At 53.1% G+C, this 13,874-nt stretch overlaps 1 protein-coding gene across 2 annotated transcripts in view; it reads right to left on the bottom strand.

Annotated features, from left to right (window-relative positions):
* The window catches only part of Trpc4ap (transient receptor potential cation channel, subfamily C, member 4 associated protein), an 81,528-nt gene that overhangs the window by 873 nt on the left and 66,781 nt on the right, over window positions 1–13,874 (bottom strand). For both annotated transcript variants that reach the window (XM_005384808.2, XM_005384809.2), the window contains exons 10-18: window positions 13,042–13,173; window positions 11,010–11,068; window positions 9,559–9,660; window positions 5,839–5,922; window positions 4,755–4,845; window positions 3,554–3,694; window positions 2,894–3,002; window positions 1,727–1,839; window positions 160–366 (exon numbers count right to left, since the gene is read on the bottom strand). In XM_005384808.2, the coding sequence (XP_005384865.1) occupies window positions 160–366; window positions 1,727–1,839; window positions 2,894–3,002; window positions 3,554–3,694; window positions 4,755–4,845; window positions 5,839–5,922; window positions 9,559–9,660; window positions 11,010–11,068; window positions 13,042–13,173 (1,038 nt within the window). The remainder of the gene's footprint in view (window positions 1–159; window positions 367–1,726; window positions 1,840–2,893; window positions 3,003–3,553; window positions 3,695–4,754; window positions 4,846–5,838; window positions 5,923–9,558; window positions 9,661–11,009; window positions 11,069–13,041; window positions 13,174–13,874) is intronic.

The following is a 13,874-nucleotide window of genomic DNA, read 5'->3' as shown; positions in this document are numbered from 1 at the left end:
CTGGAGGGTGCCTGGAGGACCCAGGCCAAGCTGGAACCCTGAGGACCAAACAGCAGCCTTCCCCATGATCCAGGTGAGGACACTGCACCTGGACCGAGCCTCCCTTGGGTCTGTGTGCCCAACTGCCCACCTGCCACCCACTTAGGACTGGGCACTCACGTTCTCCAGGCAGGTGCTGTCCTTGTCTTTGTGCAGATAATGCTGCTGCCAGAAGCGCAGTAGGTTGTGGAAGTTGTTGAGCAGGAAGCCAGGGTACTTTTTGCTGTGCTCCATCCGCTGCAGCAGGCGCAGGTACAAGGGCAGCCTCTCTTTCCGTCGGGCCAGCATAAGGATCACCAAGCTGGTGTTGAGGCAGCTGACGTTCTCCTGCAAGGCCGCAGGCAGCTGGGCTGGGTGTGTGTCGGCAGCCCCAGTGGATGCTGGAGACCCTGGGTGGACCCCAGGCAGGGAGGAGGGTATCCCAGGCCTGGGCCCTGCAGGGCCTTGGGACAGGCTACAGGCCACCACTGAGCTGCTCCTGCCTGAGCCCCTTCACGCTCCCCGCCCCATCCCCGCGCCCCCGGATGGCACCAACATCTGTCCTTGTCTAGATCTTGGCTTAGCTATGGCTTCTTCCAAAAGCTTCAATCCCTTGGCAAGGCTGGCTGCACGGGGTAGTTACGGTTATCTCAGAACTTTTATTTTGTACTAGTATCCCCACCCCCGCCCCCGGGCCTGGCCTCCTGTGTCCCCCAGACATAGCTTGTGTTCCGAGGCGGGGCTTCTGGAAGCTGATTTAACCACGGGGCACTACACTCATCAATGGGTCCATCCACTGGTGAGTTCACAGCTGAATGTGCTGTTAAGGTGGGTCCTGGTAGAACAAGTAGGTCCCTGGGGTGTGACCTGTATTCTGTCCTTGGCCCCTCCATTCTCACCCTCTGTTTCCTGGCTGCTGTACGCTGGCAGCTTTCCTCTGCCATGGGCATGCCACTTTTGTGGAGCCAGCTGACCATGGACTACATCCCCCAAAACCATGAGCCAAAGTAACCCTCTCCTATAAACTGTGGGTGTTGGGTACTCTGTCCTAGTGACAGGAGAGTGACTGCGGCACTTCCCTGCACGTTTGTAAGACAATAGAACAAAAGAACCACCTCAGAGAGGTGGTTAAGTTCAAAGAAGGGAAGGCTGCCCAGCTATTCAGTGAAAGAGCTAGGGGTATTCTCAGGTCCAGTTCCAAACCTGGCACATACCTGGAAGAAACAGGAAGTTAACCTCATTTTTTTTTTTTGGTACTGGAAATTGAACTCAGGACCTTGCACTTGTTAGGCAGGTGCTTATGCCACTGAGCTGTATCCCCAGCCCTTGAAACAGGAAGTTAAAAGAACATAGTGCCCATCTTTTTTTTGGTCTTTTTAAGACAGGGTTTCACTATGCAGTTTAGGTTGGCCTTGAACTCACCTTGTAGCCCAGGCTAGCCTCGAACTCACAGCAATCTTCCTGCCTCAGCCTCCTGAGTGCTAGAATTACACGCGTGTGCCACCATCCCTGGCCCATCTTTGTCTGACTCAGTTTGTGACCTCAGACACTTGCTGTCTTGCTTTTGGCCCCATCTGTAAACTGGCAAAGGCCTTGAAAGAGATGCACTTAGACTGACAGTAGGGGACACAACTATGCTGGGCTCCAGGATGAGGGAAGTGGTTTCCAGCCTACCTTTCCCAAGTGCCTACTGGACAGGGCCTCTCACCTGGGTCAGTGTCTGCACGTGGATGATGTTGATGAGGCGGAAGAGGAAGGACATCTGCGTGGGCACCTGGGATATGTAGGCGAGCAGGCGGCACTCAGACAGGACCTCGGCCACTGCAGGGGGAGGCAGAGGTGTAACAGCAGGCTCAGGCCCTGTGGCCAGGCTACCTACAGCTCTGGGTCTTGACTCCGGATACTTCAGGGACTCTCATCATCAAAACGACAACAGAAGAAACTGCTGCAGTCAGAACAATCAACCTCTCGCTGTTTCACCACTAGCTAAGCTAAGCCTGTGTTCTGAGCCCCGTCCTGGTCCTCTGGAGCCACGCTCAGGGAGCAGTCGCCTGTAGCCGCCCCCCTCCCGCCTGGCACCAGACCCAGCTCCTCTGTATAATACACGGGGTGTTTGTTCACAGGCAAACAGACTGATGATACAAATTAAGAAAAGAAGAGTGCCGAGCTGGGTGTGCTGATGTATGCCTGTGCACTCTGGAGGCAGAGACAGGATTACAAACAAATCAGCCGAGACCAGCCCGGGCAACTCAGTGAGACCCTCTCACAAACAAACAAATTAAAAATCAAAAAATAAAATAGGCTGAGAATGTAGCTCTGTAAGAAGGTCCTGGATTTAATCTCTAGTACCACCAAAAACAAAAGACAAAGACAAAACAAAAGAGACTGCAAGACACCTCACATCATTTCTAAGCTCCTGGTGTGCTGGGGTCACAGTGCACCCGAGCCTTGAGCAAACAGCTTCCTACACCGATTGGGGGGTGAGGGCAACAGCCGACTCTATCGAAGATCATGTGGCTGTTTCCTTGAAACAGACCCTTTGAACTGGAGAATCTGCCGGATGCCACAGCCCTCACAGGGAAAAAGGCACAGGTGTACTTTGCACGGGGGTCTAGGCCAGGTCACCCCCTGCTCCAGCCTCAGCACACAGGGAGGCAGAGTCCCAGGCAATCCCAGCCCACAGGGGAAGGGGACTGTCATTCCTTTCTGCATTTTGCTGACAACAGTGGCTCTCCTTTATCAAAATGTTGTAATGCTCACTAAAACAGAAACTAGAGGCATAAAAAGCAGCTGGGAAAGTTGGCAAAGACCACCACCTTGAGCCCAGCCAGGTTATCCCGCACCCACCTGCCCTGGCAGCCTGGCTTTTCCTTACCTTTCATGTCCACTTGGTTTTCAAACCGGTCCAGTGACAGAGTGACGCAGCGCACCAGCATGTTGGAGTCCACGAGGGAGCTGTTGATCTGCTTTAGGAAAACCTGGAACTGAGGCAGAGGGGCTGCTTGTGGGATGCAGCGGGCTGCTGGCCGGGGCTCACAGGGAGCAGTCCCCGTCGGGGACACCAGAGTCCTTGGCGCCAGCCTGCTGCTTTGCGGACAGACAAGCCGAGGGGCCTGCACTCCCCACCCTGCTGCCACGCTCTTCTGACGCTCTGTCCAGTGGCTGTGCACTGAGCACGCTGCGTTCCTCTAACTGGAACTTAAACTCCTCTCAGCTGGGTCGGTGTCATGCACTTCTGGAACCCAACGTGCCAGGCCCACTTCTCCTTTCGGCGCTTCCCACTGTGGCATCCAGCACACCGCGCCCATTCCGACCCTCACTCCCCTGTACGGAGCTGAACTTTCCATCCCTGGATTCCCAGGGTCCAGCAGAACCTGGCACAGACCTGATGCTCACGAGTGTTCGCTCGGGACTGCCCACTGGCTCCCAGCATGCTCCGATGGGAAAACTCACACCGAAGACAGGCAGGCCCAGAGCGCTTCAAGGAGACTCCAGGACAATGCCGGGACCCCACAGGGCTCTCGGTCAGCCTTACCTTTGCGTCGGTGTTGATGTATTTATTGAATCTCTTGAATGCATCAACGTTGAACTTCATCAGCTCTCCCAGAAGGTCAAAGTAGCTCTGCAGCACATCCCTCGACTTGCACTCACTGTCCACAATGCAGTAGAGGATGTGCTGGGGTGAGGGGGACAGGGTGAAGGTGTGGATGTGGCTGCCCCTGCCTGGCTCCCACAGGGACCCGGCACGGAGCTCAGACAAGACGTTAGCTTTGAGCAGGGATCTAGGTTGGCAGAACCTGGTCCAGATTCCTGTCTGAGGGTGCTGGTGGCTCCAAGGACAGGCCAGGGGACACACCTGACTCTCAGGGCAGCGGGCTGCACACACAGCACACTTCCTCTCATCTGACCAGGACTCAGAGTTGAAGCCTTTGAGCTGTTCCGTGGGCACCAACGTGGCCAGCGCTCTCCACCCGCCAGGCCCCGTTCTAACACTGGCCCCTGCCCAAGCACGTAGGCTACTCAGGTAAACGAAGGACAGAATTTCAGGTCACAAGACACTTTGTCCCAATGGGTTCTGCTTAGGAATGGAACTGTTAAAGTGTACATCTAAATCAATGAATCTTTATCAAGAATATAAGGCCATTTAACTTCCTGATAAAGTTTTCTATGACAGTTAAACTGTTTCCAAAGTTTTCCATGCTTTTCTTGAAACTAATTGATTTGCACCAATTCTTTTCCATATGAGTTTATGAGATTTAATGGGTCAGTTTCTTGTATCAATTTTTAAAAACAAATTAGAACTTTGGCCATTTTGTTCCCCACCTTTTGCTTTTCCTGTAGATCAGTATTCAATATGGAAAATTTACTTTTACACAATACAAAGGTTGTCAGGTTCCAAAGGCCTTGCTGGACACTCGATCAGTGGCAGCGAACCTGTGGCGCACATTCTGCACCAGGCTGTTTGTACTGCTGAAAGCTCTAGACAGTTCACATCACCGCGGTGCGCTCTCACCCCGCTACCCCCCGCACGGCCATCCCCAAGTCCCTCTATCGCCCCCTGAGCATCCACGGGGAGCCCACAGCGGGAAACCCAGGGCGAACACGAGGGCAATCTGCACTGGCACCTAAAACAAGACCTGCTCTGTTCCCGGCGAACTGTTCGAGGCGAGGGACAGGAAAGCACTGCACGGGGCTGGGGAGGAATGGCCACCTGACCCTGGTCCTCCCGGCTGTACCTCCAGCAGGCCTCGCTTCAGCAGGAACATCTGGTCTGCGTAGGAGGTGGTCCCTCGGAGGAAACTCTCCACGGCCCGGGCTTGCCAAAACCTGCGACCCAAACAGCGACTCCTGGCCCAGGTGGCTCAGGTTGCCCCCTCCTGGCCCAGGTTCAGCTCCCCCCAGGGTGGAGACGCTGGCTGCCTTTTCCTTCTTCAACATTTACTGAACATCCACCCAGCTTCACGTCTCATCCTGAGCCTCAGGGAAACAGCACTGAGCGAGGGATTGTACCCCCATGGAGCTGATGGCTCAGTGCGGAGCAGTCTTTGATTCAGGGTCTGGAAAGGGCTGGGTCACAGAGAAGGTGGCATCGAGGCTCAAAGAAATGGCTTCAGAAAGTCCCACGTAGAAACGTTCTAGGCTTTCTCTTTTCAGGAGAATGAAGTGACGCAGACCGGGGCCCCGGAGTGTGTGTGGGAAGCGAGGCTCGTGTGGACAGGCCATGAGCTCACTTGTGCTCGGCTGGCCTACGGGAAAGTAGCTGATGGTGCCTCAGAGGGCCCCGCTGGATCCATGAGGGGAGTCTGGAGACGGCAGTGGACCCGAGGTGACAGGGATCCACCGGGGACAGAGCCCGCCAACAGTTTCCACCCACAGCCTTCGAGCGTCATTTCTGAGGGGTCCAGAAGTCAAAGCGGACCTCCCCGCCGGCCGGCGCCTGCCAGGGAAGGGCTTCCCCGCCCTCCCACAGCTCCCGGCTCCCTCCCTCTCCTCGCTGCACTGACACCGGTTTCTTCTCATCTCTGGTTCCCACAACCCAGGGAACGCCAGGCGGGCAGGGCCTGTATCCCATTTCTCTCCACCTTGCCAGCACCAGCACGTTCCGGGTGCTCAGTGAATGCTTGGTCACCTCTCAACAGTGCGACAGCAGCAGGACCCTTACCTGCTAAGTCACACAGAGCCCGGCGGCAGTGAAGCCCCCGACTCCCAGCAGTGACCACACTTCAGGGATGAGGCTGCGGCCTACAGAGCGCATCTCTAACTACTGAAGGATGTGGACACGCGGCTCCTGGGCCCCGTCTTCCCCGTCTTCAGACTCACCTGAAGGATGACTCGGCTGGCTCTTTCTTCATGACCTGCAGCAGACGAGTTAATAAGCCCCTCTTCCCGTCACACACCAAACTCCTGAAACAGACAACAGTGTACTGGTGCAGATCTGACACGATGGGGCATTCTGCTGGCTTTGGTGGGTGAATAAAAAGGGGGATATTTCTGCGTCTGTAGGATGTCCTCCCACTCCACCTGGGTCCACGGTGCTCAGAGACTCCTGCAGTCATCAACCAGCAGCCGAGTGGCCTGCCAGTGGCCCAGGCCAGCTCTCCCCTCTGCACTGCTGGCAAGAGGCCAGAGGCACATCCAGAGTCAAGGAGGGCTCAGAACTGGGGAAGGAAGGGCACCTACACCACCGCTGGGCCTGACACAGGCCACGACAGAGTCTGCTCCATGGGAAGAAGTCCAACAGGGTGGTACCCGGCTCCTCCCTCCCCAAGGTTCAATTCTAGCTGGTTGTGTGCAAGCATCCATTTGTGCCTCCAGGTCTACAAAGGCAGAGGCAGTAGGTGGGAAAATAACTCTCGCCCTGTGTTATGGTTTGTGTGTGAATGTTCCCCCAAAGCCTTACGCAGTCATGGGGAAGACTTCTAGAGTTTATGACTGATCCATGATCCAATGCTGGGATTAAGGCTGTAAGTGCTACTTGCTCTCCGCACCAGCCCTCCTCCATCTTGCTTTTGCTGCTTTTACTGTTTTCCACCATGAACTGCTGCCTTCTGCCATGTGCCACTCTGCCTTGGGGCCAGCCAAGTGTGGACTGAACCTTCCACAAACTGTAAGCTAAATAAACCTTTCCTTCCTTAATTTTGGGTGTCAGGTATTTTGTCTCAGCAATGAGAGAAAAGTAACCAAGATAGAATTTGGTACCAGGAGTAGGGCCATTGCTGTGACTATACCTGACCATGTGGTGGCTCCTTCTTCAAAGGAGCTTTCCTAGAGCCTTTGGAAATGGCTTGTGGAAAGTGTTCAGAAAGGTTAGGAGATGTCGCCAAAAGGAGTAGAGCTGGAATGCCTTAGGCTGTTCTGTATGGGAGATTCTGCTCAGAGCTCAAAAGACCAGAAGGCTGATAGAAATCCTGCCGGTAAGGACTGGGTTTGACAGGTTTCTACTGGAAAGAAGGACTGCATTGGCTGTTGGACTCCAGACGATGTATGTTATGGCTTGGCAGAAAGTTTGTCTGCATTCTGCTCATGTCCAGAGACTTTGCCTGGACTGAGATTAAGGATGACAGACTGATTAATCCTGCAAAAGAAATTTCAAGGCAATCGAATATTGGGGCAGTGGCATGGCTATTGTTGGGGGCTTTTAGCCAGATTTATGTTGAGAATCAAGAGCAAGGAGCCCAGGAGGATGATTAAAATGTTGTGAGTTTGTCCAGAAAGAAAGCTCCAGTGAAATTGTGGCCTGCAAAGATAGAGCTGAGGAAATCTTGACTGCTGAGAAAGAAAAAGAGATGGCCTGAGGGCATCAAAAGCAGCAGCAAGGGGCTGGGAATTTAGCTCAGCAGCACAGTGCTTGCCTGGCAAGCGCAAGGTCGTGAGTTCAATTCCCGGTACTGGAAAAAAACCAAAAGAAGCAGCAAGTCTCCATCCTTTGCAGCCTCAAACTTGAAAATATGAAAGACTGTGCTTTGAGAAGAAAGCTGAAGAATGCCATGTTCCAGGAAGGTGGCAGCTGCTGCACCAGGTTCCAGAATGGCAGCAGCATAAAGAATCTGTTCCTCAGAATTGGATTCAGAGTGCCCAGCGATCTAGGCATGAGACCCCTGTAGCCAACAGAGAGGAAAGCTTGGCTACTGCTCCAGGTGGCAGTACACGCTGACATCATCCAAGTGGCACTGTTTTTAGGCGCATATAGAATACAAGAGTTCTGAGGTTAAGAAGGCTTCCACCTAGATTTCACAAGGCCTAGTTGGCCAGGTAATGTGCCCCTAAGAGGGAAATATATGAAGCTTCGAGTCAGAAGCCAAAAGGTACAGTGGAGACCCCAGAAGTTTGGAAAAGCCAGGAACATAGATTGTCTAAGAAAAGCTGCAAGGAGGGTGCAAAGTAGGCATAAGAGAGAAGCTGTGGGAGCTGTAACCACCAGAACTGCCATAGGGGTGGAATTATGCAAGCCCTTTGAAGCTCACAATTTAACACAGATTGCTTCGGACGTTCCACATGGAACTACCGGCCATAATGTTAGCCCTGCTTTGGACTTGCTTTGGTCCCAGTGCTTCGTATCCCCGTTTGTACTTTTTGGAATAATGTTTATTTTGTGCCACTGAATGTTGGAAGTGTTTAGCTTTTCATTTGTACAGGGGCTCACAGCTAAAAGTTTGCCCTACATCTTGGCGGAGACTTGGGACTTGGACTTTTCAGCAGTGCTGAAACTGTTAGGACTTTGGCAGCTCTTGGAGATGGACTAAATGCCTTTGCATAACGAGATGTGCATGAGTCTTTGAGGGGCCATGGGTAAAATGCTATGGTTTGTGTCTGAGAGTCCCTGCAAAGCCTTATGTAGTCATGGGGCAGGCTTCTAGAGTTTATGATTAATCCACGATCCAACACTGGGATTATGGGTGTGAGTGCTACACCCGCTCCGAGCGGATACCGTGCATACAGTGTAAGAAAGGTAAAGAGGGTTGCTCTCCCCACCTGGCCTCCTCCATTCGCTTTTGCTGCTTTTACTGTTTTCCGCCGCCATGAACTATTGCCCTGTGCCCGGTGCCACTCTGCCTTGGAGCCAGCCGAATATGGACTGAAACCTCTACAAACTGTAAGCTAAATAAACCTTTCCTTCCTTAACTTTGGGCATCAGGTATTTTATCTCAGCAATAAGAGAAAAGTAACCAAAACACACTGTCATGGGGGTAAGAAGATGGCCAGGCTGGGTTCTAGGCCCTCATCAAAATCTCTTCAAAGCAGCATCCTTTCTCTCTCGCCATACATACATACATACATATGTATATATATTTGGGGAGTGGTAGTGACCTCTGCACTAAGTTGCACCCCCAGTACTTTTAAAAAGTTTTTATTTTGAGACGGGGGCTTACTATCTCGCGAAATTGCCTGGGATGGGCTCCAGAATTTGAACAACTCCTGCCTCTGCTCCCAGAGTGCTGGGGTGATGGGTGTGCACCACCACAACTAGCTAACGGCTCTGCTTTTTATCTTGCATCAGGGCAGGGCCACATCCAATTTCATCTGAACGGGGTTCTGCCGCCTTGAGAAAGATGCTAGGCAGTTACAGCCTGGTTGCCGGGTAAGCTCCATCCTGTTCTGGTGCCTGTGAACCTGTCCACTCACCACCGTCTCCAGAGGACAAGGCAAACACAGCCAGGTAACAAGACCGAACCCCTGCCGGGGGACAGGGCCGGCTTCTGTTTGCTTTGTTTGGCACAGCTGCCGCTGGGCAGAAAAGGAGCACAGCAGCCACATGTGACAAGGGGAGGCACAGAGCAGACAGCCTCTAGCAAGAGACCGCTGGGAGCCTCTCTCTGCCCCCTCACCTGGCAGAAGAGGTGGCGATGGTACTTCTCTCCATCTAGGGCTGCTGATGGAGAGCACGTAAGCACCTGGCACGGGGCACACCGAGCCCTCTAGGACGTCACAGCTCTGTGGGCCAAGGGCAAGCGTGCAAGCCCTGCGCGCCCATCTGAGAGCCGGGAGCACGCAGGCGGGGGCGGGGTGGTGAGGGCACAGTTGCCCGCCGCCCTGGCTCACCTGTCAGTGTTGAGGACGGCTTCCACTTCGGGGATGTTGGCCTTGAGGGAGATGGCGCTGAGTTCATTCAGCTCCTGATTGTTGAGGAGCAGGTACTTGTTCCTGAAACAAACCGGATGGGGTGGGGTTAAAGGACAGGAGCTGGGGCTGCTGGTCAACACTGCGCCAGTGCAGGGAGTCCCCACGCTCTTCCTGCGGAGAGAGAAGCTGGGAGTCCTCCAGGCATGCTCCTCCCGGGCCCTGGCACCCCTGCACTCATTCTGCAGGAAGAAACCCAGGACCTTAGCATCTCTATGCCTCCTCTGCTTCCTACTGCTTTGGAACATTAACATCTAAGTCTGTGAACTAGCCCCACAGTCACAGACCACGCCTGAGCTGTGGCTGAGTCGTGCCCCCATCCCTTACCCACCTGGCCGTCCTGGTTTTCCGGATCACACCACACCGTACCAGACCACACCACACCATACTCCCTCCTGCAGGGGCTTCTGCATGGGTTCTGGCTACAACACTCACCTCCTCCTCTGCCTTTTCACTGCATTTACCACTAGGGACCCTTCCAGCCTCAGCTGTCAAGTTACTTCTGCAAGGAAGAGTCCGCCGGGCACCACTGGCTGTCAGGACCTTGGCCGACTCCTCTCACCGAACCACGCTTGTTCCCTCCCAGACACTACACCCACTGTTTCCACGCAGCCATCCCCCGGGACACTGAGCAATGTGCAACCTCCTTCCCCCGCTGCACCCTCTATGATGGCAGGGGCTGTGGCCACCCTTAGTCACCACTGAGCCCAGCTCGGCACACAGAAGTGCTGATTTGAGAGTCAGACGGAAGCTAAGGACTCACTCTCTCAAGTCACAAGAACCCACTGCACTTTTACAACTTCGGTGCCTTGAGCCAGAGAAGCCCTCACAGGGGCCAGCGACAGAGGAGAGCAAGTTTAATCCCCTGGGCTACATTTGCTTTCAAGTATGTTCTGTTTGCTCATACACTGTTCTCAAAGAATTTAAACACTTAAAAATCAGAACTCGATCCCTCTGTACTGCAAAACCAAACCAACCAAACCAGCACCTTTCCTATAAATCTTCATTTCTGCCTTTCTTTGGGGAGCAGGGTGCGCAGATCAGCAGCTCTGCAACAGTGGGCCTGGGCCCTCGTTTCCAGACCAGAGCGGCAGCCTGCTCTTCCGAAGGTCAAGGGTCAGATACTATTCCCCTTCCTTACACTGTTTCCCTTACAGCACAGAACCATGTCCCTCTATGTTCTCCATCAAAGACGGAAAAATAAAAAAAATAAGAGGGCTGAGTATCTCAAGAAAAATGGGAGAGCACGTCTTGTGGAGGGGAAAGCCCTGCATGTGTCCAGCCGGCCAACTCTGCCCGTGTGAGGCTCCGCGGGCAGATGATTCCAAGGAAGGGCGGGGACAGCGCCCCCTGTGGGGTGCACACGTACTTACTCGTGGTGGTCGCTGAAACTCTGAAGAAGCCTCAGAAACTGGATCTTCAAGGTGATGTCCTAGAACACATGTTAAAGCCAGAGTCACAGGGATTCTAAATAAGGCAAGGCTGAGGCTCTTGAGAACCAGACGCATTGCTCTGCTTCTTTGAACCTCTGTCCTCATGCACCACAAGGGCTTTTCTTTAGTTATAAAATCATCTGATCAGACCTCCACATCTGGCCAATGGCAAATGAAATGAATGTGGACTCTTCCTGCTACAAACATCCTAGCTTATTGGGTTTAAAAAAAAAAAATCACCTGAATTCTTTTAATTGTGAGGCTATGTTCCTAAACTGAAAAGGAATCTGGAGGCACCAGAAGCGAAGGTGTGAGCGTGGAGTGTGGAGCCCAAGGGCTGGTATCTGAGCGCAGTGTGCGGAGGACGGGGCGCTAGTCACAGCTGGGCTGGAGTTCTAACGCGCTGTGGTGAGCGCACACGACCCCAGCTCTGTGCACAGACCTGACCCATGTTCCAGAGAGCTGTCAGAGAAGTCTGGTTATGCCCGGTGCACAGCTGGCATTAGAACTCCAGACCAGCTGTGACTAGCGCCCCGTCCTCCGCACACTGCGCTCAGATACCTGGGCATCAGCCCTTGGGCTCCACGCTCCACACTCACACCTTCCTAGGAGAGGGAAAACTCACACCCATAAGGGCAGAGGGCAGGGCCAAGAAACTAAACGCGGGAGCTGATCATGGGACAGATGCAGCCCCTGAAGTCCCTGCCAGACACAAACGGTGCGCTGTAGATATACTTTCAGGACTGAGGCCGCGCTGTTTCCCTGGGAGAGCAAGCCCTACTGAAGGTGACCTCTCCACAAATGCTACAAAACAAGAGGCAACACCTCAGCTTGCAGGGCTGATGGCCCAAGCACAAGAAAGGCCCCGAGATGATAAATGCAAATGATTCAAGTAACATGCAACTGAAGAGAAAGACAGGAGAGTCACACGATGAACAGAGACCACGCATGTGGAAAAGTCAGAATGTCTAAAAGTGTACAATATATTCACTTGAAATTAAAAATTCAGCCATGAGTAGTGGTGCGTGCCTATAATTCCAGCACTCTGCGGGGCTGAGACAGGAGCAGGGTAAGTTTGAGCCCAGCCTGGGCAACTTCCCAAGACCTTGTCTCAAAATTAAAAATTTCAGGGCTGCGGAGGTAGCTCAACGCGAAGGCTCTGGGGCCCATCCCCACCGAAGGTGAACAGGGTGCCAAGGCACTGGGGGACACAGAAGTCTGGGGATCCCATGCATCGGGCCCTGAGGCCCCACGACACAGCACCTCTGGGTCCCAGCGCACTGTGGCTCCCGTGTTGCTGGGTGGGCCGCCAGCTGGAGAGCCGCAGGCATGCAAGCATGGTCTTCCTTTTACAAGAAAACAGAGGCACAGACCCCATGACTCCCTCAAGCTCTCACAATAAGCTGAGTGGCACAAAGGCCTTCTGACTCCCAGCTCAGTGCTCTAAGGGACTGTGAGAAACACGGGTCGGGGGAGTCCTGGGCCTCCGAAGTCCAGAGCACCCCCAGTGTCCAGGCAACTGGTGATGCCTAGTGGCAAAGCCAGTGATCAGAGAATGGCACATCAAACAAGCCAAGACCCGGTGGGGGGCGGCTCTGCCTGGAGGGGCATGACAGCCCCACTCCAGAGGAGCGAGCGGAGCTGGCTGGAGGGCCTCAGGCAGGAGGATGGCAAGTTGGAGCCCAACCTAGGCAACCTACTGTCTCAAAGTAAAAAATAAAATTGGGCTTGGTATGTAGCTCAGTATGAAAGCCCTAGGTTCTCACTCTTCAGTACCAAAAAAAGAAGTATTTCCATAAGGATGGAGGTGTCGGTGCCCATCTGCCCTAAGTTAGGGTCCATCAGTGGGGGCACAGTGTGACTTTCAGTCTCTGCTCTACTCCCTGGGGACAGGGGTCAGAGGATCAGCAGCGGGGCTTCAAACAACTACCAGCAGTGCAAGTCTCATGTGCCCCTTGGGTCCCTTGCTTACCGGGCTACAGTCACAGTTTTGGTTGTGACCATGGAGGACGAGGGCAGATGCTGAATGTTTTCTCCAAATTAGCTTGTCAAACAAATTATTGAGTCCAGGGATCAGCTTAAACTCTGCAATCATTCTGTGAACCTGGATGGGGTGGGGAGGGAAAAGCATTAAGGAAAATGTGCTTTCAAGATCCAGCACCTCCTGCTCCCCCAGACAATAACGATCCTCAGGATGAAGAAAGCGACAGTGAGTCCGGGGTGCTGAAGTTTGAAGAAAACAACCACACACACCTTGCCCCCACACAAACATGTCTTTTAACTTTGCCCATCACTGCTGGCAAGAGTCCTGCAAATCGTACTGCGTGAAAGGACCTATCTCAAGAGCATGGCTTTGGATGCAGATAGTCCTGGGTTTACTCTTAGCGGCACCTTGCTAGAGCTCTGGAACCTTCAGCAAGTCCCTGATGTTTTCCTTGTCATGTCATTAAGATGAAAATGCATCTTACACCTGAGGATATATTTTAATGGGAGGTATAAATATTAAAAAATGAAACTCTAATTACCCTAGAAAAATCTATGTGAAAACTTTTTAATGAATGACCTAAGAGTAGGAAAGCCTTTCTAAAAGATGATACTAAACCTGGAAGCCAAGAAAGAAGACTGTTGATTTCAACCACAATGCTTTTAACACTGCGTATGGCAAAACACAATCAGCAAAGTCACAAGTTAAACATGATAAATGCAGAGTATACACCGGCAACTCTGCACAGTAGGGCAACTGTCCGCTTTAAGGAGTCCTAAAACTCTCTAGACAAGAAGACCAACCCCCCAATACACACACAC

This window comes from Chinchilla lanigera, unplaced genomic scaffold, assembly GCF_000276665.1.
Source record: "Chinchilla lanigera isolate Chin_1 unplaced genomic scaffold, ChiLan1.0 scaffold00021, whole genome shotgun sequence".
In the NCBI taxonomy this organism is placed as follows: domain Eukaryota; kingdom Metazoa; phylum Chordata; class Mammalia; order Rodentia; family Chinchillidae; genus Chinchilla; species Chinchilla lanigera.
Note: the sequence above shows the minus strand (reverse complement) of the source record. Positions and strands in the feature narration are given on the sequence as shown.